Source organism: Protopterus annectens, chromosome 12.part0, assembly GCF_019279795.1.
Source record: "Protopterus annectens isolate FY-2018-M chromosome 12.part0, PAN1.0, whole genome shotgun sequence".
NCBI classification, from domain to species: domain Eukaryota; kingdom Metazoa; phylum Chordata; order Ceratodontiformes; family Protopteridae; genus Protopterus; species Protopterus annectens.
In genome coordinates this window covers 11,718,650-11,744,519 of record NC_056746.1, presented here as the reverse complement: position 1 = coordinate 11,744,519, position 25,870 = coordinate 11,718,650, and the positions used below count along the sequence as shown (strand labels likewise).

General features: G+C 41.0%; 1 protein-coding gene across 1 annotated transcript in view; it reads right to left on the bottom strand.

The window, feature by feature from the left end:
• Positions 1–25,870, bottom strand: part of LOC122816323 (gastrula zinc finger protein XlCGF57.1-like) — a 394,327-nt gene that overhangs the window by 176,634 nt on the left and 191,823 nt on the right. The window contains exon 2 of the mRNA XM_044089052.1: positions 12,178–12,924. Within this exon, the coding sequence (XP_043944987.1) occupies positions 12,178–12,543 (366 nt within the window). The 5' untranslated portion in view covers positions 12,544–12,924. The remainder of the gene's footprint in view (positions 1–12,177; positions 12,925–25,870) is intronic.

Genomic DNA, 25,870 nt, shown 5'->3' with positions numbered 1-25,870 from the left:
TTATTGTACTGCCACCTATGTGGTAATTCACGGGTACATGTTTTTTCCCAAAGGGGATAACTATACATTTCTTGGCATTGAGCTTGAGCCCATGGCTCTGGCACCAAGCATCTGTTTCTGTACTGTCTTTTTGTAGAGTATCCCCATCATTTGGGGATTCAATAATGGCTCCCAGTTTGCAGTCATCTGCAAACTTTATTAGCCAGAGTCCCTTAGTGTTGGCCTGTACTTCAGAGAAGTAGATGCCAAATAAGAGCGGTCCCAGGACTGAACCCTGAGGTACTCCACTTGTCACGTGTCTGGAGCTGGATTTGGAGTCGGTTACTTTTACATTGTGGGTTCTGTCAGTAAGCCAGTTAGCAACCCATCGAGTGACGTAGGGATTAATGCCAAGCTTAGCAAGTCTATCTATGATTCCAGAGTGGGGGATGGTGTCAAAGGCCTTGGCGAGGTCCAGATAGGCTGTGTGGACCGCCTTACCCTCGTCCACAGCTCTGGAGACTGATTCAAAGAAGTCAATCAAGTTCAGGAGACAAGATCGGCCCTTCATGAACCCAAACTGGGTGGGGTTCAGTGTTTGGAGGTTGCCAATGTCTTTATTTATAAGTTCCATGATAATATGTTCCATGGCCTTGCAGATCAGGCTCGTCAGACTGTTTGTTTAGTCCTCATTAATTTTATATCCTGGAAAAAAAAAAAAAAACTGTCTCAGAATGCACAGTACTGAGATGTCCTTTTCTGGTTTTATCAGGTAAAAACATACTATTGTCAGCAAGTAAAGCCAACTTTTCTTGATTACCGTACCAATTATATACTTAAAGTTCTGAGACCCTTATTTTCTTCGCCAATGGCTCTAAATATGATGCAAATAAGAATAGTAATAGAGGACACCCCTGCCTGGTTCCTCTGTTCAGACACAACTTGTCCGAAAGGAACCCTTACACTTTAATTTTTGCCTCTGATCCCTCATTTATCCTCCTAATTAACCTTATTATTATTATATCAGGGAATGCAAATACTTCCCTTACCGTAGTCATAAAATCCTAATTTACTATGCCAAATGCTTTCTCTGCATCAAGACCCACCAGCAACAGCAATAATTTCTTACAGTCTACGTCCCTCTGGATCATCATTATTAATGTTGTCAAAGGTTTAACTTCCCTACACAAAACCGCATTGATCCATATCCATCAATATTCGCAACACCTCTGCCATTCCTTTAGCTATTATAGACATAAACACTTCATAATCATTGTTTAAAATTGAAATGGGCCTACATGAAGTTGGGTCTGATGAATCTTTACCATCCTTAGGTATTACAATTACCACAGCTTTCTTCCAGGATGTTTGTGCTTCCCTTCCTTTTACAACACTACTAAACAAAATCTTCCACATTACCACTTTCTTCCTTCCTAGCTTCCAAACTTCCACAGGAATACCATCTAATCCGGGAGACTTTCCTGTAGATCAAGTATATGCGACCATTTTTACCCCATCTCCTCCTATCTTAACTGTTAATTGTTGAGCCTCATCTACCTCTAACCTTGGCATAGTTAAGTCTTCCATAAATATTTCCATCTGTGCTTTTTCTTGATTACCACATTCCTCTGCTTTACACAAATTTTCATAAAGTTTCTGTAATATCTCTAATAACTAGGCTCTCTGGTTATTTTTCTTGTTATAGGCTCCCTATGTTTGGTAACAGCCTTTTCTACTTTCTGGTGCCTACATCATTGTTGTAAGACTTTTTGTGCTCTAGAGTTACTATCAAAAAACTGATGCTTAAAAGCAATCTTTCTAAACTCATGCATACTATCCAGATTCTCCTTTATTCCCTCTTTGGCACTCTGCAATTGTTCCTCTTCTTGTTCTGTCAGCTTTCCCTTATTCTGCAATACTTCAACCTTTGTTAGCTCCTCTACATAATTCTTGTCACTTCTTAACTCTATCTCTTTTTCTTTTATTACTACCCTATTTTTAAACTCCACTTTCATTTTATCCCACTCACTAGTTATAACTTCTGAAGAAATTCCCTAATAACTTTCGAATAATTTCCTCTACTCATTCCTTAAACTCCTCTCTTTTTAACAAATTGATGGTAAGCACCGCTCTCTCATTTTTACTTCATTACCCTGCATTTTTATCTTGGTTATTATTAGCACATGATCTGAAATCGTTATCATTATTTCTTCTGTTTTTACTTTGTAATGCCTACACTTCTTAAAACTAAAACAGAAAAAAACGTACTTATTTACGTTAGTATCTTTATCACATACAACAATCACTGAAAATGTTTTACTATATAACATGCAATTTAGATTATGAAATGTTTTATAAAAGTACTATTCAGATCAAAAATTGTTCTACTTAGTTACTTCTTCCCCCGACCCAACTTTTGTAGTGTCCTTCCAAACATTAATGATATGAAGTGGGGTATATACCTGTCAGACCCTGAACAAGTTTACAGCCACTTTTTCTTGTAAGTCAAATGTGGCTGATGCTTTATAGTTTCATATTTATTCACTAATTTCAGTGCTGCTTTTCTTCCTATTCACCTCTATCTCCCAATCCTGGACTCCAGTTCAAGTCAAAGATACTCCCGATTCTTCTAGTCAACTCCTGTGCTTTTTCTCTCTCTCTCTTAAGCATTTTACTTTGGAACACTGAAAAAGGTTTCACTGACAAATTCTCTATATGATCTTGATTAACAGAAGAATGAGAAGCAGAGTCCCCTTCAGTTTGATGGCTCACTTTTTGTTGGATAAACTTTTGTATTTTCCCCGTAGCCTGTTCAGAATCAAAAAATTACTTTGATCCACCAATAAAAAATATTTCAAGGACAGTCGGATACAGCAGCTTGAATCTCACACCTGCCCCTTGACATTCCCTGATTGCTGGGATAAATTTGCTCTTCTTCTGTATTATGTACAGTACATAATCATTTCCGCAAACACTATACTGTCCCCATTTTTTATTACTTTGACCTTTGCCATGGTTTTGCCAGGATCAACTCTTTCTGCTGGTATGACTGTATCTTTATTAATACAGGTCTTGGCTGCTTTCTCATGGTCAGGTTTGGAGCATACACATGAAACGTCCTTTCAATTAACAAAGCCTGCTGTGGAATACCAGTCCAGTTACTTATTTGTGCTATCATAAAATTAATACAGTCTGCTTCTTCCAATTTCTCTGGTACAGCAGACAATCTCAGGTTTTCTCTGTGTGCTCTGTCCCCAAACACTACAAATTTTTGAAACAGCTGCTCTTGAGCAGTCTCATACTCAAGTGGTCTTTTCTTTGTTTCTGCCTCTGATTTTTTACAGTTTTATCAGTTCATCTGAATAGCTGTTTAAAGCTTCTTCCATTTTTTTCCAGCCTTTTGTTATAGGAGTTGATATACTTGTTCAGTGTTTCATTTGTTTTAATCATGTCTGAATACATTTGACCTATTCCCCTCTAAATTACTGGAAGCCATGTTTTCTACCAAATCTGGAGCATGAACTTGCTTTCTGCTGAACAGCTGCAATATTTTTCTCAGTCAGTGTTTTCTCTTCACCTTTTCTGGTTGATTTTCTTCAAGTTCTCAAATTTATTCTTTGCTGGTATCCATGCAGTGTGTTTTCTACCCAGACTGATGGGACGGTAGTTTCCGGGATCCAAGGTGGATCCCCCCTTGTGGAGTGGGATAACTGTAGCTCTGCACCACTCAGGCTGTTGATTTGCTTTCACACTCTTATTGGTTATTTCCTTTATGTGGACTTAAGTGGTTACTGCTGTTGCTTGTCTGAGCCAGTCAAAAAGACATTCTCAACGGCCAACTGGTCTTCCTCTGTGCACCTAAAAAAGCTTGTTCATTCACTAATTCTGCTTATGGGTGCCTTTAGTCTTAAGTTCATAGGTAAGTACTAGGTTAGCTGCCCTTGTGGACCATTTTAAGCCTAGCCAGTTTCTGTTTCTGTACTTGAAATAACTTATCCCATTTGGTTATAGATTGGCCTTGCCCATCCCGTGGTTGATAATCATACATTACCCCTAATCTGAATAACTGCAATCATACCACAGATAATTTGCGGGGGACCCCATGTATGGGATAAAGCATATAAGGAGCTGCCTCGGTTCATCAATAGTACAGGGGTCGGTCCTGGGGTAAATTTTCTGTTTCCCCATCCACAAATCTAAGTTGCACTTGAAAATGGGCAGGGATGAACTTTGTTTTATGTGCACAGGGAGTCTGTTCCATAGCATATCCTCTTCATACAACTGTATCTCCCAATCATTTTGTTAATGTTGCAGAAGAGGTTTAGATCCCCAAACTGATTACTTCTGATGCCATTTGACTTGCTAATATGCAATAAATGTTAAACATGGGAATGACTGTTGCCGTTTTTCATTCGCTTGGTAGAAAACCTGTAAGGAGGCTGACACTGAACGGATCTATATCACATTATCGTAAACTGAAAATGTCGAACGTGAAAAGAGCGAAAGTGCTGAAAACTCGAAGTTCCGTTTTTGAGATCGCAGTACAGTGCAGAGTGGGATATTTGCCCTTTCCTCACTGTAGTGCGATCTCAGAGTTGGAATATATATTTAGCGGGGGGGGGGGGGCACAGCCCCCCACAATACAGACTTCGAGTTTCTGTATTTTCACTCTTTTGAATGTTCGACATTTTGTGTCTGCGATAATGTGATACAGACGCATACTGAACAGTGTTGTTAGAGGTGTGGCTGAATCGTGGTTCATATTGTCAGGATCCACTGATACATTATTTTTAGCTTTTGATACCACTTTTATGACTTGGTCTTGTATTATAGTTAGAGGTGAACTCGGTTGCATATTTCTTTGTATCTCTTTGCATTGTTTATGTTTCCTTGTTTTGATAACACTCTTCAAACATTTTAAGTTAATAAATAACTTCTCATATACAGTAGAAACACTACTAAAATCTTCTATCACAGTAGGCTTCAATTCTTCATTTTCATCTCTTACTGTGTAAAGTAAGGTTTAATTATTTCTAACATAACATACATTACTTCATAACTTATGCAGTGATATAAAGCTGTGATTTACCTAAATGCATCACTTTCATGAATAATATCATTTAGAAATTCGTTTAGTTCAAGTTCTTTCTGCATCCTGTAATGTTCAGTACAGTCCTCATGAGAACGGTGAGTTTATTCTCCAAATATGTCACATCAATAGCTATACAGCCTACTGCCACTTTCAAATTAGTTATTCTGAATGGATTAATGGGTTTAGAATTTTTTTCTTCAGTCCTGCCTTTGTTTGGAGACGACTTCTCTTTAATGTTTAGCTATGATCATCAGCCTTAATGGTTGTGATGTATCAAGAGTCATTAAGGCTCATACATATTGTGTTGGCAAACTTTTCAAAATATGTGTTCACCAAAAACAGAATGCAGAGTAAAATTAGATGGCAAACTTAAGGAATCACCCTCATTCTTGCCCATTTTCATGACAGAAAGTAACCCAAAGTAACATGCAAATACCCCAAAATGACATTGTGGGGAAAAAAAAAACCAGTCTAAAAAAATCATAAATCACCAGGAAGAAATCCAAAGAGAGTAAATTTATTAAGGCATTTTTGTCTTTTGGTAAGAATAGTTTGCTTCAGAATAACAAAGTACACAGTAGTCTACTTAAATAACTAATCCGTCTCTATCATATGATTAACACAAAAAGAATGCAAACAAAGGTATAAAAATCACTTGTTAAAAGTACACTTAAATCTCAGTAAGCTTTTTAATACTAATATTATCAATGAGCACTGGAGGCTGGCTAGCATTCAATCATACTCTCTGTTTTTCAAAGTGCTTGTTAAAATCCTCAACTCTTACACTTGGATTACAAGCATCAATGCTGAAAAAATACTTTTTAAATTTATGCATACATCTGAGAATGTGCGATTCTTGGCTGGGGTTCCTTCTGTGTGGAGACTGCATGTCCTCCCTGTGTTCGCGTGGGTTTCTTCCTGGTGCTCCGGTTTCCTCCCACATTCCAAAGACATGCAGTAGGTGGACTGGACACTCTAAATTGGCCATAGGTGTGAGCGTGTGTACGGGTACATGGTGGGGGTGAACTACTGCTGCAGAGCTAGCCAGCCAGTGGTGTAAACCTTGGATCTAGATGATTGTCATTATTGAAGTAACACCCTGAATCCCATGTACAAAAATGGGAAAAAGGGGCTGTGGATGGATGGATCTGAGAATGTTTAAACAATGAAGTGGAGTGCTGTGTATGCAAACTTCTTACTAAAGGATGAAAGTACTTCATAAATTTACTCTGCATGGATTTCATCCTGGTAATTTGTGGATTTTTTTGATTTCTCATTATTATGTAGTCTCCACGTTTGCTCTCTCTCTCTCATTTCCCTGATTAATTGTGGATCAGGTTCAACACACTTAGCTTCTGACAATTTGCCATGCTCACTAGTACAACTGACATCACAATATGTCCAGAATTACAGCCTCCCAGACAACTTTCCTCAGCTGTGTCACACAAACTATGCTTTAGAATAGATTATCCATGTTCCAGGAATGAAAGGAGAGGCATCACATCAGCAAGGCCTCTGTCCACTGTACCCCATCCCAGGCTCACCTGAATTTCAGTTCAGTTACAATATAAATGCACCCCATGTCTTGAAAATGTAGAGCAAGAAGCACAAGCTCACTACAAAACTCTGGAGGTGGATTTACATAATGGATCCAAAACATCTATAGCAGTTTCCTACCATGGATGTAAATGAATTGCTTTACTACAGACAACAATTCAACTGCTGTTTAATATGTGATCTGTTACTACAGACTGACATCATATAAGAAGCATCTGCATGACCTTTGGGGAAAAATGGTACAAAACAAAGGAAAATACACTGAAAAATATTGCAATTCATTAAGACAAATTAATTGAGCAACACTGGCTGAAGCAGCTAGAAAAGTGCTATTTTCTGTACAATTCTATGACTATTTTAGAGATTCATAGGTCCTAACTAAGGCTGTGATTATGTAGTGCCACATTATGTGTATATCAGCCTCAACACCCTGATGTCATCTCAACACAGCAACTATTGAAGATAAATGAAAACCATGACTGTCATGTCTAAAGCTACAACCATTATGAAAGTGCTTTATGTTCTCCAGAACAACCGGAGGAAATACAGTTTCTTGAGGACAGGAATTAAAATTACATACTTAACATAATAACAGATCTGCACTTGTCTTAAAGTGGGACACTGTAAGCAATGATGCAGTGACCATGTTTTATCAACAGTACTGCGCTGTACAATTAAAAGTATATAACTGCACTGTCAATTTCAGTTCCATCACCTGTAGAACTAAGATCAACATGTATTTAGTCAGCTGAAATCATAAACCAAGCCCCTTACCCATAATCCCTGTGCCAAAGGCTCCCCTTTTCCAGATCTATGCCCAAAAGATGGAGTGACAAAGAAGTAACCAAACTACACCAGAATTAGGCTCCAAGAAGACAATGTTCATTGGATCAGTAGGCAGGGACAGATTCTGTGTTGGACTTTAAATTGCTAATGCAGATCTATTGTTTCGATAAGCATAGAACTTTCATATCTGAAGTTGGGGGTTTCCACTCTGTCACATGCAGGACACAATTTTAAACTAAACGTGTTGGGTGTCTCATGAGAGAGTAGCAGCTCCAAATGCCACTCGAACTGGAGACAGCAGCTAACCAATAACACTTATTAACATTTTTTAGTAATGCTCATGTGACAGCTGTGCAACTGTTATCCACAGAAACATTTTTGAAAAAAGGCTTGTGAGGTAGCTGTACCCCTAGCAATACGTGCATTGGAGACCTGAGACCGTGGCCTTCTATTCTTTTCATAGCAGAAAATGAGACACTGTGAAAGTCATGAAGTAAGTAGTTATTTTGGATACCTTCTAGACTAACGTTTGGGAACAAAAGAAGATCATTACTTGGGGATCCTTATTGTTTTTGTTCTGCAGAGGTAAAATCCTAGCTGTCTATAGGCATCCGTACAATGCAGCATATATTCACCCTGATCATAGCAACTGGTGAAGCAAACGGAAGATGTACAGAGTGGTTATTACGACATTCTGTAGCAACTTTTGGCATGAAGGATGAACTGCTTCATAAGGTGCTCTTGTCCTTGTGAAAGACAACATAGGGTGGACAAACACAAAAGGATTACAACTCAAACTCTTTTTGCCAAAGTTCTAGACATCAAAATAGAGAGTTTTTTAGTAAGGAATTTCATGTCAGCAAAGAAGTCGCCTTGAATGGAGAAAAAGTCTGTTCTAGAACAAAGTATAGCTCCTGTGGGGAAAAAGTGAAATCTAATTGAAGGATGCATCAGAAAGGTTCCCCATGGAAAGTACTACAAACTCTCAGAGGGGCCAAAGATGAGTAGTTTGTACCTTGAAGAAAATTAGAAACGACTGTTCGAAGACCTCTGACTAAAAAAGAAGTCAGATCTGCATCAAATGTATGGGAAAAGTACACTAACATCCAAGGGGCAGGAAATGTGAAAGGCTCTAGGTGGTCGGTCTTGGCCCAAGCCAAGAAACAAATGCATTCAGAGCAATACATTTTCCTGGTACCTGGTTTCTGGGCAGAGGTAAGCCTCTGGACTATCTTAGTAGGATATGAAGGGTCCCTGGCCACTACAGGAAACATGCAGGTAACCTCTGTAAGTGAAGGTCCAAGTGAGGTTGACTGCATGAGGTATGACTCTAGGATCTTGAAAGGTATCAGACCTGGGGGGGGGGGGTCAGTCCAAGATGCAAGGCCAAAGCAGGAGAAAGCAAACTTGTGAGGTCTAAACTGGGGTTATTGGGATGCCCTCGGCCTTGTTGAGTTTCTGCAAATTTTAGCATAAGGAGAAACTGGGAAAATGTAAATAAATCCCTGTGCCACTTCTAGACCAAAACATTCCTAAAAAAAGTCCTCCCAAACGAGGAATAGGAGAAACATAATTGAAGTATCTCTGGGTAAATGGGGAAGTAAACAAGATGAAATAAAGTCTTGTTGAGTTTTTGGGATGTAATACTAAGCTCTGAGACCAAGGGAACCAAGGTCAGCTCCAACACATCTCCATCTGAGGCAGACAATGGGATTGACACTCCTCCCCCAGAGGTCAAGGTTAAAGCTATTGCTGCAGATGGCTCTATCGAAGGTATCAACCTTGAAAGGGTCAGTGACACTGATGCCAAACTTTGTGGGCCAACTGATGGCTTAGATGGAAATGGAGCTCAAATGCACACCAAACTGGAAAGCTCAAGAGTTGAATTAGAGAAGTCTAGCAAAGGAGGTGTCTCAGGGCCCCCAAAGCTAGTGGGGAGAACACTTCAAACCAAATTCGATGCATCTGAAATGAGGCTTCTCACATTTTCTTGTAGTTAAGTTGGACTAAATGATCTACAGTGCTCACTGGAAGCAGCAGAGGAAGGTCTGGAGGTTCAGAACTCCGTTTTCACATCCACAGTACCTGCACTATTACAACAAAGAGAGGCGGGGAGACCTGTTCAATGGATCCACACCAGGCACAGACTTGGAGAAAGAAGGTAAAATGACTACATCATCACTAGTATCTTTTGATGCAGCAGACTCAACCAGTTTGCCTATTTTTTTTTTTTTTTTGTATAAATATGCACATCCCTGTCAGATAGTACCATCCTCTAAGGAGGAAAGGACCTAGAAGTAACTGGAGAAGATCTGGAATAACCTGCAAGGGAAGCCCCAAGCATCTCGTACTCTGAGTGAGTAGTCCATTCCTTAATAGCTGATGGTTTAAAGGAGGCACAACTAATGCACTCCTCTGAAAATGTTGTTCGCCAAAGCACTTTAAACATTTCACTGCTTATCCAGTGAAATCCCCTTTTTCACCATAGGAGCACTTCCTGAAGAAATGTGACTCTTAGCCCTTACCCACAAACCAAACAATCACATATCTGAAACCTTAACAGTTCCAAAACTGTTAACTATACTCAAAAGACAGTAATGAAACCGCAACATCAGGTGACTTGAGTAAATATTGTTTAATAAAATAGCATTAGCACTTTGAATACGCAGGGAACCTACAAAAACTTGGAAAAGAACATTAGCAAAAAAACTTGCAATAAATTACTGGAAAAATAAAACATAGAAAGACAGAATAAGGTGAAAAAGATTTGAATAGCAGCTCTTTACCATACAAAGACGAAGAAAAAGCCTAGACACATCTCCTGGGTGATCTGAATTCACTGAGCTGTTGAACAGATCTGGAGATGGAGGCCTTCTGTGCAAGGATTTCTAGGTAATGGGGAGGGGATTTCAGTAACCTGGGACGTTTTATGGGTCAAGATGATCAAGTACCTGTCAACATTAGTTCCACAGGTTCATAGGTGTTTACTAGGCTAACGACCACAAGGGCCTTTTTAAGCCTAGCCATGCATCCCAAATCTCTGACAAGTTCTGATACCCTTGATAAGTGTAAGCAGTGGCTTGGGAGATGAACCATTATCACTGCGTACAGTGCCCCGTTTGGTATGTACCTAACCAGGCATATCCAACAATTGAAACATCCACAGAGGTTCCTCACTAAAGAATACGGGGCACAAGTAAAATGTCCTATTCAGACTGCCTCAAGGCCCTATCCCTATATTATGTCTCCTACAGGCTTTTGAAGGGAGATCTATGCCTGGCATACAGGGCATTGTCAAACCCACTCTGATGAACCTCCTGCATATCACAAAACAAAGAGCACTAGAATTACCCATTCTAAAGACTTAAACATTGCCTGTGATATAAATAGGTCCTGCTGGAGAGATAGGTATATATCCCAGAGACTAGAGCATATATGGAACAGGCTGCCCATTCATGTGAAGCAAAATTCCTCCTTAACGCAATTCAAGTGCAGCTTGGACAGTTGGATGGGAAACCAGAAACTCATCCCTGATTTGGCACCTATGTCTCTAATGGACATAGGTAACCTGTAAATGGTTCATCTACTGTAGACACACAATGTTCAAAGGCTAGATTACTATCTATGTGTGTCCCAAAGTCCCTGACTACTGGGTCAACTCTAAAGGGTGTGTGTTAAATATGGTGATGGAATTGAAACTGTGTCATATCTAGGGTTGCAGGCTCAGAGGTTATTTTCATGGATTGGTTTTGGTGATGACATTTTTAACCATTTTCTTTATAACCATAAACTAATTATACTTAGCTGGGGAAGGAGATGCTACACCTAATACACTGACAAATTCATTTTCATGGCTCCAAGGTGGACAAATGGAGATTTGGGAGCAGAAGCTGCTGACAGGAATACTCACTACTGACACTTTTCTCTATCAAGGAAAGTGTGTCCATAATTCTAGATGGCACAACTGTACTGATGTGCTTTTCACTGACCCAAGTTCCTTTTTACATATTAATATATTCTGCTTTTTTGCAAAGAACAATTTAAAAAAATTAAGAAGAGAACTCGCTATTAACCAAGGTGCTAATTCTCTTACAAAACTTTCTGACTCTAAGCATTCTGCCCAATTTTCTTTACCCAGCATGCATCTCTCTTTCTGCAGTATAAAAAAAATCATAAATATGGCACATGTCATATACCCTAATTTGAATTCAGCTTTATTAAAACATAGCACTGCATGACATCCTGGTGTTTGCTGGCATGTTGTATCATGTCAGCAAATACTAGGATGGTACAAAAAGTTGAGTTTTATTTAATAAAAACTTAAATTTGCAGTTATTTGTATATGTACTGTTTCTGTTTTCTGTGACTGTAGTATTTACCAGTGTAGTTGCAGAATACTACCTGCAGTCTAGATTGTATGCTGCTGGTACAAACTAATATCTGACAGCACAGAGGATTAAGGTTCTGAGCTGTAAAGACAATGCTGTTTCATGTAATCAAGAGTACAGAGTTCGACTCCTTCCACCCCGACTGGCTGCTATGAGCAAGTTACTTAACCAGGTTGTCCCAGAAAAAGAACATATTGTCCATTGGCTCATCCAATAAAATAAAAATAACATGCTATACAACATATTATTTCCCCCAATGAAAAATCATCTTTAAGAAACAGAATTTTGATAAGATACATCTTAATAAAATGCTTCAATTAAAAAAAATAAAACTAAATTCATATCTGAATAAATAACAAACTCATCTGTACTGACACCAACTGAAGTGCTGTCTCCCTTGTTCCCTTCTGGGATGCTGACATGTTTAGGCCGGGTTAAATTCTCAGGGCTTTCCAAGCGCTGTCGCAGCAGATTGTTTTCCTTAACGACCACCGAGACTGCCGCCAACGCCTTCATTGAGATTACCTCAGATTGCTTTGAAGCATCCTGCATTGCATCCAGCCTGTTTTCTAGAACTCTGACCCTCTGGGTTAGACTGTCAAATTTTTGATTCAAGTCTTGGATTGCATTATAAATCTGGGTGAGAGTGGAGTTCACCATGGACAGAGTAATATCTCCCAGGACAGCCATTCCAGCAGTACCTAGGGTAGAAGGGATCATATTTTGCCTTGTGGCATCCATTTTATGACTTCCTGTTCGCTAAATGCTATAAATGTCAGGAACTTTGTCTGCTCCAAAAATGAACACCACAACACACACCAGGCCACGGATTATCAGACAAATGGAATAAATGTCTAGTTTCATTGAGATGAGTTGGAAATTCACTCTGATGTTAAAAAGCATGCAGTTTATCCTGTAAACTTCACTCCATACAGAGTAATATAAGGGCTGTCAGAAATTAATGTTCATTTGAATCTGACTTGTCTCCTACAGCTCACTGCCTTCTCCTCTGCGAAGTGGGATTTTGTGCTTTCTAAAGAACCCATGTGGTGATGTTCTGTGTGTAGCCTCAGTTGGTCCAGTTCCTCAGATCTATCTGAACAAAAGAGCAGCAGGTTTCAACTGTAAAGGAAAAAACAACATCAGTGAGTAAGAAATTTCCATTAAACAGATGAACAAAATAATCCATTTCCACTGTTGTTATATTATTTAATCTACAATTACCCAGACATACTGCACATCCTGTTTCTACAACACTATCCATATTCATGCAGTTATGAAACAGACGTGGTCTAAACAAAAGGGTAAATAAGTGATTACAGCCATTAAACATTGAGGTGAAAGCTACAAAGTTCCAGGCTAAATATTTTCAACCAATTCAGACACTAGCTTATCTCAGCACCAAACAATGTTACTGCAGTTGTTTGTAAACAAAAGTTTTGCGTTATGGTTTATGCTGGGATGACATTATTGAGAACTGTATCTTCTTTAGAAAATATATTGTCTTTTCTTTATTACATATAATAAAGAAAATAATTCAGTGGCTACTCTAGAGTGAGATTTCAGTGCCTGGTTATTTTGCACATGAAACACTGACAGAAAAAAAAATGAACAAGCAGATGGGCATCTTAGCCACACATCTGACAATGTGTTGGGAAGCATGTTGCCTGCCTGAATTGGTACTCTGCGTCCAAACTGATGGGGGACAGGATGATGCTGTTGTCTGTGTACACACACACACAGACACACACACACAGACACACAGACACACACACACACACACCTTTTTTTGCGGCACCAGACTACAACCAGGCAGGTGAGTCTATGAACAAAAATATAAAACATTTTATTACCGAGATTTGTTAAAAAACTTCAGAAGTAACTGGCAGCAATAAAAAAGCAGCTAGGTTCTAGGTAGTTCTCATTAAATACATATTGATGATGACAAATACAGTAGGTAATGAGATTTGTGAAACTGTTCTGTTAGTTTCATCTTCCGAGATAATATCTGTGTGTTTCCTGAAGTTTAATAATAGAAAAATTATGAAAGAATAGCCTTTTCAGCTATTTGAGCTAAGCTAAAACACCAAGCTGTAGTAGGAAGAAATATTTGTAAATTAAACTCCAAGCAGTAGTAAAAAAAATCTTGTTGCGATCAAAATTTCTTCACTTTTGCGAATAAAAACAGCTTCCTCATTCTTCGTACTAAAACAACTAATGTGCTTGCTGCGATTAAAAATATCTTCACTTCTTAGTAAAAAAACAGCAAACCTTTATTGGGTGAAACTTAGATAAATCGGCAGATAAACACTGTGCCTATGTAAAGAAAAAATAAGTTATGTACTTACCATAACATTCCATCTGTATTGTCCATCTTCATTTATCCTTGACATATGGGTTTGGTTCCGATATTGGAACTGACTTGGCCATTACTACAGCTCGCACAGGCCAAAAACTCTTGAGCTTCATCCTTACCCACAATCTCCCTGTCCCAGTTACCTCAGATCGAGTTTCCAGATTAGAAACAATGTGTAATAAAGGAAACTGTAATGGAAACCACATCTGCTATGCTTCAATACATGCCATAATCACAATGAAAGTATCCATTCCACCAAAAAAAAATCTTAAAAAGCCGGAGGATGGAGGAAGGGCAGTCAAGGAGAATTGAAGATGGACAACATAGGTGGAGTGTTATGCTAAGTACATAACTTCTTTATCTGATGTTGTCAATCTTCATTTTATCTTGGACATATGGGACAGAGCCCCTTTTAGAAATGCCTTACAAGTTTATGAGAAGCCAAGGAACGTTCTTCCAAACCATCATGGAAGTTTGAAATTGCTGCTAGCTGAATCCTGATGGTAGAAGGGGGAGCTCCTGCATTGAAAAGAGTGGCTAAGAATTCTAAAATATTTTCAATAGAAGCAGAGAAAAAGGTCAATATCTTTTTCTTGAGTCCAAATGGTAAATCTCTTCCATTTACTACAGTATAGTCTCCGGGTGGAAGGCTTATGAGAAGCTAAGAGAATTTTGCATACTGAGGAAGAAAGGTTAAGACGCCTGGCAACTGCTGGAACTGGAGGAACCATGCTGTCAGCTTCAGGTTCAGAATATCTGGATGAACTGGTCCGGCTAGATGTAACAGAAAGTCTGGAGCCAGGTCCAGAGTCCAAGATCGTTGAATCAGATAAGGATAAAGAAAGGGGAACCATATCTGCCAAGGCCAATAAGCAGCAATGAGGATTACTTTGCTCTTCAGCATGAGTGCTTTCTGTAGGAATTTTGCAATTAGAGGTATCAGGGGGAAAGGCATATAGTAGTCCAGGGGGCCAAGTGTGGAGAAGAGAATCTCTTGGTGACTTCCCTGGAGGGGGGGGGATTAGGGCAAAGTAGCTGCTGCATATGTTGTTTAGGGGAGAGGTGAACAGGATACTGCAAGGTTGGCTCTACTGATGGAAAATCCCTTCTGCCACTGTTGGATTGAGAGACCACTTGTGAGGCTGAAGTATACATCTGCTCAGTTTGTCTGTATGACATTGGAACTCCCGGAATGGCGTCATTATAAGAAAGTGGCTGGAAAATATCATCCATTGCCACATCCTGAGTGCTTCTCGTCAAAGGGAGTAAGACTTGGTTCCTTCCTGTTTGTTGATGTACCAAACTACTGACATATTGTCTGCTTGGATTGAACTGTCCCCAGAGAAAAAGCTGATTAAAAGGCTTGCAACACTAAAAGCACCACTCTTAATCCCAGAACAGTGATATGCAAGTTGGGTGACCAAGTGCCTTGGACAGTCTTGCCCAGAAAATGCCTCCCCACCCCATCTGGGAGTCATCCATGGTCACTATAGCCTTGGGCTCTGGGAGGATGAAGGGGTAGCCCAGGAGAATTTCTTTGGAATGAATCCACCAAGCCAGATCCTTCTTGCAATGACTGGTGATTAGATTCTCATCCAACACACAGGTTGGTATAGCAAGGGCCATTGAGGTGCCAGTAGCCATTGTACAATTCTCATATGGAATCTGGCTAGGGGAACTAGAGTTATTGTTGCTGCCATTGACACTAGAGCCTGCAAGATTAGTCAAGTGGGTACTTTCTTTCTGTGGATCATTTTTTGAACCGGAGTTATAATTTTTTGAAATCTGACTGGAGGAAGGGATGCCATGGTTGAAGTCGTATTCAGTACTGCCCCTATAAACTCTAGGCTCTGAGTTGGAGTCAGTTGGGATTTTTTGTGATTTACCATTATTTCTAGGTACACACAGGTCTTGAGAATATAATTCCTTGCCACTATGAATTAATGCCTGGTTGGAGCGGTAATGAGCCAGTCATCCCAGTACAGAAACACCTGGAATCCCTGCAGTCTCAAGTGAGCTGCTACTACTGCCATACATTTGGTGAACACCCTGGGGGCTGTGGTGAGGCCAAAGGGCAGTGCTCTGTATTGGTACTTACTGGCTCCCAGCCAGAAGCGGAGGAATCTTCTGGAGCATTTTCCATTTTTATGTGGTAATATGCATCCTGAAGATTTACTGAGCACATCCAATCTTCCTTTCCCAAAAATGGAAGGATGGACTGTACAGTGACCATCCAGAATTTTGTTTGGCGAACAGCTTTGTTCAGCACACTGAGATCCAAAATTGGTCTTCAGTCCCCTGTCTTTTTTGGCACTAAAAGGAATCTTGAGTAAATTCCTGAGCCTCTCTGGTCTGGTGACACTTCTTGGATGACTCTTTTGTCTAGCAGCTTTTGAATTTCCAGAACTGCTAATTCCCTCTGATTGGGTGGAACATCGGGGATTTTCCTGCAAGTGGGGGGAGGACTGGAAAATGGTATGGTATAACCTCTGGATATGATCTGTTGCACCAAAGAATCTGTTGCAATATTTTTCCAGGTGCTTTGATGCAAGGATAAATGTCCCCCAACTGCCTCCAGAGGAAGACAATCAGACTTCCCTTCAGGAACACTGAAAGGGCTTATCAGTAAAGGAGTCCCTAAAGCAATGATTCTGCAGACCATCTCTGCTGCGTGGATGGCATCTTCCATTGCAGTTCCCCCCATTGCCCCTGGGAGAACTGGTATCACGTGTGTCCCACAAAGGTCCTTGGGATTTCCTGAACCACATCTTTCCTCCACACCTCTGATTCCTGGAAAAAGGGTGTTTGGGGAGTGGAAAAACATACGCCCACTGCAGAAAGGGTCTTACCATCCTTTTCACACCTGGATAAAGTCTCTCTAACTTTCAGACCAAAAAAGAGACAATCTGTCAAAGGGAGCATTGACAAATGAAGACTTAAATGGTTCCGCAAAGTCACAAAGGTGCATTCAAGCATGTCTCCTTATGGCTACACCTGAACCCGCCGCACGGGTAGTCCCTTCGGCTGCATGTTGAATGAATCTCTTGGATGAATTTGACATGGACTCCAGGGTGGCTAACTGGAAAGCAACCTGGTCTTGGACTCCCCTCAGTAACAGCTCCTGTGAGGTTATCTGACAATTCCTTGATCAGGCCCCTCTGGAGTCTGGTAAAACGTGCCAGGAAATTCAGAGGCCCTAAAGCAAAGGTCGATGAAGCTTAAACCAGCTTCCCAAACCTATCCATCAACCAGGACTCTACTGGGAGGATGGATAGAGGAACTTTCATCAGTCAGTTCCTTTTTAGTGGTGGCCACCATGACCATGGCATCTACTGGCAGACCTTTAGCCCAGAATTGCTTGTCATTGGGGGCAGATACATTTTTTTCTGGTCTTTTGGGAATAGGTTCAATGGAGTCTGGCAACTTCCACGCCCGCTGTGAGATCAACTGGATGAGTTCGTCAGCAGGTTAAGTCAACCAAGAGGTAGACAGACAAGTGCCAAAAGCCTGCAGGTACACCAACTCCTCTGAGGAAGGATTTTGGGACTTCCAGTCACCCCTCTGTTTTAAAATTTCCAGGATGTCTCCAAAGGAGAAATCATCAGGGGGTGACCTTGGGGACCCTTCCCCTTCTTCAAAATAGGTGTCCTCTGTGACCTCAGGGGATGGTCTGGGGAGGTATAAGAAGAGGACAGAACATGAATCTGTGGGTCCTGTAGATTCAGTACGCGTTGCCCCAGTGGAGAAGCAGGTCAAATAAGAAAACATGATGACGGAAAACACTCTGAGGAGGATGGGACTGACTGAGTGACTGCTGTGGCCAAAGCTCTCTCCATTGCCTCAAAGGCTGTCCCCCTGAAGATGGAAGGCAGCCCGGAAGCGAGAAAGACTGCCTTGGAACTGTGGTCACTCCATGCTTTGACGAGACAGCCCCCAAAGCAGAAGCCATTGCCGAGCTGCACTGTGCTGAAACTCCAAGGTGCAGAGACTCTCTGAAAAAGCTGGAGTCAACCCTGGCTCCTCGGAGCTGACAGGGCAGATGTGGCCCCAGAAGATCTCAGGATCAATGGGGGTGAAGAACTCAGTGGAATAATTGGTTCCAAAGGGAGAGATATCTCAGTTACTGACACAGTCGGCGCCAAAAGACTTGGAGCTAACATCTTTAAAACCTCAGAGGAGATCACAGTGAGAGATGAGTAGTGACAGGGGTGGAAACTGAATCGGTTCCGAGACCCAAAGGGGTTGGAGCCGTGGGGAGTTCACTAAGTCCTCTCTCCCACAGAACATTATTCACTAGTCTCTCCACATCAAACTTGGTGAGACTTTTGGTGGAACGGATAGAGGTTTGATAAGGAGATTTTGGTCTCTGTAAAAAGACCTCAGGCAATTCACCAGCAAAGGGATCAGCAGAAGGTGAGTAGACCACTCTTGACAATTCAGGTAGTTGAGTTGTCTGCACCAATATAGTTGGTGTCATAAATGAAGTGTCCTGAGTTGAAATCTGACTCTCATGTTGTGCTGAAGTCCTGGTCAGCATATTTGGATCCATAACAGTTTTCAGTACTGATGAAAACTTCTCCGGCACTGAAAATTTAGACAGACCTTCCATCAGATCCAAAGTTCTTCATGGAGCCTAATGATCTATGCTTTTTTGTGAGTCAGTTCCAAAGGGAAGATGGAACCGACAAGCTTCTCTTTTTGACTTTTCTATGGATGAAGAAGATGAAGAGGAAGAATCATCAGAATTAGTCTTCGGAGCAGACATGGCTTCCCTAAGGGCTATGGAATTAAGCCCTTTAAGATTAATTTATTTTTCCTTTCGATAAGAGCTCTCTGACTAAAGCTGGGGCAAATGCCGAAGTCCTCTTGAAGATGAACGGCCCCTAAGCAGTAGATACATAAAAGATGACTGTCTGAAAGGGGAATTTTGTGGCCACACTTTTGACCCTTTTTAAACCCAGCGGGCCCTTTAGGTTGGTCAGCCATAATGACGAACAAGCAGGAAAAAGAAAAACAAACACTACACTATACAGTACAACAGTAACAGAAGAATAAAAGGGTAAGAAGGGGACTATCAACAATAATTACAGCAACACCAAAGTGTACAGGAAAACTATTAACAATGATAGTAAGAACTACATGGTAGTGTATGGGAAGGGGGTCAAAGGATAGTAAAAATACACCAGAGAACTACAAGAAATAAAAATGATTATAAGGAAAGAGATTTTAAACACAAAATATGAATAAAACATTAATAAAATAAACTTGGCTCAAGAGATGCTAAAACGTTTGTCTGGAAAGCGGCAAATGAGATCTGAGGCAACTGGGAGTGGGTTCAGGATGAAGCTCGAGAGTTTTTGGCCTGCACGAGCTGTACTAACAGCCAAGTTGGTTCCGATATTGGAACCAAACCCATATGTCAAGGACAAAATGATGACTGACAACATCAGATCTAGAAACGAAGCTTGTGTTTATTATACATTTTCAAAAACAAAGAAAAAATCAGCATTCTATTTAATTCTATAGAAACGTAAACATACAATTGTGATTTGTTAAAACTTAAATATCTCTTAGAATATATATTAGAATATAGGTGATTTTAATATTCCAGTGGTTATCTTGCTTCCAGCTTCAACTGCGGTGGTGGTGCTGCGGTAGCGTTGTCACCTCACAGTAAGACGTTGTCCTGTTCGATTCACAGCTAAAGCGTCTTCTGTGTGGAGACATGCGTGAATGGGCGTACCTTCGTTGAAGGTTGTGCGTCAGGGCTGGCAACTCGGTACGTAAAAATCTACTGCCAATCATTAGCAGACCGGAGTTCCGCTGTGGCGAACCCTAACCGGGAAAAGCCGAAAGATACAACATCTTGCTTCCAGCTCTGTATGACTGAATGGAGCATTTTCACCTAGGAAATTCAGTAGTAAAACGTGAATGAGAGAACTTTGAAAAAATGGTGTGCTAGAAGACTTATAAATGCATATAATATAATATATAAATGCATTATATGTGGTAATGGGGGTCCGTATGTTTGATGTTTTTTATAGATACATAAATAAATGTGTACCATTAGGTGTTAACCATCTAATCAACTGTATAGGCTAACTTGTCTAAAACCCATACACTACACTATCCATTGTTTGTGTGATTGGATAGAGAAACTGAATGGGTAGAACCTTTTAATTCGAAATAAAACTTTTTGTGCACAGAAGTACGGTAACTAATAACCAATTAATAATTAAAAATTAATAAATAATTGTATAAATCTCCATCAAAGTCAAATTAAAACAAGACAGTTTAGCTGCCATTAACAAGCGTGGTGATGGAGTCTCCTAAGATTGAGAAGGTGATGGAAATTTGAATTCTAATAATAAAAAGTGTATTGCCTGTAAGCAATACTTTCACTGCTATTTGTAGTTTCTGGTATGGGAAAACTGTGTTAGAGATATTCTCCACAGTCCGCTCTCACGCTGGTGAGGAAAATGGGAGTGACATAAAGCCAGAAAGCTCTGACAGCAAGGCTGTGATTGCCTTTTGCACCGTTGAGACTTCCTTCATGCAAAGTGCTGTTACACATCTTTTATGACTGTGAGCACACAAAAGTCCTGAAGGGTTGCAAGTTCTAGAGCACATGAAATGCATTGCTGTGACAAGGAAATGAAACTCTGTCCATCCCTCTTTCCCTGGGATAAGCCATTTTTATACACACCTTATTAACATGATGTTTACTTTCTACATCAGATCACCATTTTTATGACAGTTTCACATGCAGTGCATTACAATTATACACATCTTGTACTCCTTTTTTAAATTTCAATGTTTCTGTTAAAGGTTATGCAAATACAATAAATGAATCTTCACGTTTAAACGATTGAAGGTAAGAAGACAGACAATGACTAGGCCACAGTGAAACCAATGAAAACAGCCAAAGACTGAAAACAAGCACCCAGTCTTTAAAAGACAAAAGGCTCAATTAACCTGCAAACCTGAAAAAAAAGAACATTCAAAAACAACCTAAAACATCTACCTAAATAACATAAGCAAACTGACAACAGGTAGCTGTATCAAACAAACAGATTAATGCTGCATAAAAAACAGTCGTGTAAAATCTCACCATAACCATAGATGTCCTTCTCTTCTATGCTGCAGTATTCTTAACATGAAGGAGATTCACTGCCAAAGGTTTTCCTGATGTTCGGTCAGTATACAAAATACTTCATTTACTGCAATGTACGTGGGACGTCGCATGTAGGCCAGCAGCCAGCGTAGGTCATAAAAGTGACATATGCACGTATCATCCTCAGAAGTGAATGCCACAGTTAAGAACACCAGCTTAAGGAACAAAAGAGGTAAACATACATCCAAGGAAAAAGACAAAAACCAGGGGGAAGGTGGGAGGGACAGAATACTACAACACAGAAGAGAAGGACATCTATGGTTATGATACGATTTTACATAACTATTCTATGTCCTTCTGTTCTTATGCTGCAGTATTCTTAACATGAGGGAGAGTACCAAAGCTCATTAAGAAGAAAGGGAGGGGAAGGAGCAGAGGCACTTTCTAAAAAGCCATGGAGAATAGCTCTAGAAAAGCCAGCTCTAGAGTTGGAGATGCCATCCAGTTTATAATGTTTGGTGAAGGTATGAACAGAAGACCAAGTAGCTGCCTCTAAGATGGTGTTAGTATCCAAACCTTTGAAAAAGTTACCTGAAGAAGCCACAGCTCTCGTAGAATGAGCCTTAACAGGAGTAGAAAGATGCATCACCATGAAACACATAACAAAAGGATATAGCTTTAGAAGTCCAAGTGGAAAATAGCCCGCTTGGAAACAGGCATTCTCAGAGCCCTGAGAATTAAAGAAACAAAAAGCTGATCAGATTTCCTGATGACCTTAGTTTTATCCACGTAAAATCTGAGTTGCCTATGCACATCCAAGGTGTGAAGAACTCTCTAACTAGATGATTGTGGAGAGGAGGAAAACAGACAAATTAATAGATTAGTTAAGTGATAACTCACTCACAACCCTAGGCATAAAAGAAGGGTTAGTTTGCAAAGAAGCCCAATCCTTAAGGAAAACCTGGAAGGGGGGCATCAAGGCTTGAAGTTCAGCCACCCTCCTGGCTGAAGTGATGGCTAATAATAACACAGTTTTCCAAGTACAGTGTTGCATGGAAGTTGTAGCTGCAGGTTCAAATGGAGCCACAGTGAGAGATTTTCCAGGACAAAATTGAGGTCTCAAGGATGAGGAAAGTACAATTGTGTACACTTACCATAAATATAGATGTTCGAGTGTATTCACTGTTGCAGTCATCACACTTGGGTTATCTGCCTGCAGGTAGCCCTCAGTCGGCCTGAATTGTTCTTGGCCTGTCCTGTTTGATCTTGTGTAGTAATTTTGAAAGGAGGGGCAGAGGGGGAAAGGCATAGATTGAGAGGTTTTCCCATGTAAAGGATAGGGCATTCACTTTCTATGCTTGGCTGTGGGGAATTCTGGTGCCAAATTTGCTCAGTTGATGGTTTTGGGGGGAAGCAAACAGGTCCACTTCTGGTGTCCCCCACCTGTGTATTAGAAGTTTGAATGAGTTAGGTTACAGTATCCACTCGTGTGGGTCCATTAGATTTCTGCTCAAGTCGTCTGCCAGTGAATTTTGTTTGCCTGTCAGGAATTGAGCTTGCAGGTGCACTTGATAGCTCAAGGCTGTGTTCCACAGAGCTATGGCTAAGCTGCAGAGTGGATAGGAATGAGTTCCTCCCTGCTTGTTTATGTACCACATAACTGTGGTGTCTGTCTTTATCAAGAGTTGTCCTGGCAGGATAAGGTATTTGACGTCTGTCGGTGCATTCTGTACAGTTAACATTTCTTTTTGATTGATATGCAGGTGAATTTGTCCTGGGCTCCATTTGCCTTGAATGCATTTGCCTGCCACGTGAGCCCCCCAATTCATAGTCTGATGCATCTGTTGTCAGGGTTTGGGTGGCGGGGGGGGGGGGGGGTTGAGTGAAAGGGAGTCCCGTGTTGTGGTTGCAAGCCTCTGCCCACCAAAGGACCTCTGCCCTTAGGCAAGGAATCACCGTTTCCTGGTCCTGAGAATGTTGACACCAGAGACTTTTTAAGTACCACTGAAGTTTCCTCGTATGCAGTCTTGCATACGGAATTAGTACAATGCACGAGGCCATGAACTCTAGGGCTTGCAGTATTTTTCTTGCAGATAGCTGGGTTTGGGTGGCCAGTAGTTTGAAGTAATTTGTCAAATAAACCTGCTTTTCTGGAGTGAGGAATGCCATCTGGGAAGTTGTGTTTAAGCTTGCTCCTAGGAATACAATATTTTGGCTGGGTACCAGATGTGATTTCTTTTCATTGATGGTATACCCCAGAGTAGTTAGGAATCTCTTTACAAACGTCAGGTGCTGAAGAAGCAATTCCTGACTGTCCGCCTGAATCAGGCAATCATCCAAGTATGGGTGAATTTGAATATTTCTCTGCCTGCAGTATGCAATGGCTGGAGCCAGGCACTGCGTGAACACCCTGGGCGCTGTAGATAAGCCAAAGGGAAGTGCAGAGAACTGATAGTGCATAGAACCTGCCCTGAAATGTAGATATTTCCTGCAATATTCCCTTACGGGGATTTGCAGATAAGCTTCTTTTAAGTCTAAGGTGACTAGCCAGGAGTCCTTGGCTAGAATAGGAAGCAGCTGCTGGAGTGTAAGCATTTTGAATTTTGGTACTACCAGGAAGGAGTTGAGAGTTGACAGATCCAGAATAGGGCGCCAAGAGTTCTCTTTTCTGGGCACCAGGAACAGTCTGGAGTAGAAACCCTGTCCCCTTTGCTCTGTTGGAACAGGTTGAATAGCCCTGATACTGAGAAGTGAAAGTAATTGCTTTTGGACCTCTGCCCACTGGTTTGGAGGAAGGTCTGGCAATCTGCTTGGGGTTGGCAGTGAGTGGAAGTAGACTCTGTATCCCTGGGATACAATGTTTAAGACCCATCGGTCCTGGGTAATATACTCACAGTTTTTTGCTTGCAGGGCGAGTTTTCCTCCTAGGGGTGCAAGCACTTTGGCATGGCTGGGAAGGATGAAGGGCAAGTCATTGTGAACTTTTTCCATAATGGGGGTGGCTTACCACTCCCTGTTTTTGAGGGGGGAGCACTCCATTGTTTAAATCTGTGCATAACCTGAGACTGTAGTCTTTGTGGTCTGTTGCCCCTGGGTTTGGACTGAGAAGGTCTGGGAGGGACTGGAAAGGACCAGTTTTTTGAAGGCCAATGCCTACTGAATCTAGGTGGCTGTACCTGTAAGAAATCTTTAACAGTTTGCATAGATTTAGCTTTTTCCTCCATCCTTAAGAACTTCTTCTGCTTTTGAGCCAAACAAACATTCTTGGTTTAATGTAGCATCTAGGAATTTTGCTTTGACATGGTCTAGCAAGATTTGTTCCTTCAGCCAAGCATGCCTTCTCAGAACAGACCCAGTGACAGCAGCCCTATAAGATGCTTCTAAAGCATCAAAACCACACTGTATGTTTACTAACTTGGTTTGCCTAATGCATTAACTCTTGTAAGTCTATATTTTCTGCTCAATCAGGAATTGACAACATTTTTTGTTTAATTATCTCCATAATATGCTGCTGGTACTTCAACATGTTAAACTGGCAATTTAAAGACCTGATGGTAAGAGTTGCAGAGGTATATACCTTCTTACCCCATTTGTCTAAAGCCCTAGAATCCCTGTCCGAAGGGGTAGGATTTTTGGCTGTAGTAGCCTTAATACCTTTAGGTCCCAGGGAAATGGTCTCTAGATCCGCAGTGGGATTTTTAAAGAGAAATTTGTGACAGTCAGGTACTCTGTAGTACCCGTCAGGCTTTCTAGGAGCTGGTGGTAAAGTATCAGGGGTAAGACTGGACTCCATAAAGACATCGTCTACAATATCCAGGACAGGGGGTACAGCTAGAGGCCTATGCTGAGGCAAGTCTAAAAATTCCTTGAGTCTCTTTTTGGACTGTGGGTAGTCCTGGCATTCCCAGTGGAAATGCTCTCTTAGGGTATGCAATGTTTTACTGAAAGAAAAGTCCTCTGGGGGGGAGGCAGAGGGAATGGAATCCTCTGCATCTGAGTCCACATAGGTAGATAAGGGTATGTCCTGGTAATCACAGGGGTCAGAGTCATCGGATTCATGGTCTGTAGAATTAGAAGGAAAATTAATACTGTGTCTTTTAGAGGGGGAAGCCTGCCTTCCCCTAATTAAAGTAATAAGGTCTTCAGCCATTCTAAGCAATTGTTTCTGTGGCATGGGAGCTTGAGAATGCGCTTTGGTCGTCGGTTTCCTAGGTGTAGTGTGAACTCTAGGCCTGAGAAATTTGGTAGTTTTAGTCATTAACGAAGTAGTCGGTTTAATCCGAACATCGGAAGGTCTGAATACACCCTCAGAAGCTGGTGCCTGCACAGCGGCTCCGGACCCATCCGAGGTAGAGACATCCGCAGGTTCCATTGTCGAAGAAGCATCTCGCGACATACCGGACTCTGAATGGGTATCAGTAGAGGCCTGCAAATCTGCAGAAGTGGGTAACAGGGGCTGCAAAAGCGCCTCACTGAGTACCGGCAGACTGACGACTAGCTTAACGGAAGCGTCATCGGCAGTTTTGGACCTATGTGGTCTGTCTCTCCTTCTGTACTTTCGGAAGATCAGTAGTCAGATGGCTTATCGAAACCATTTC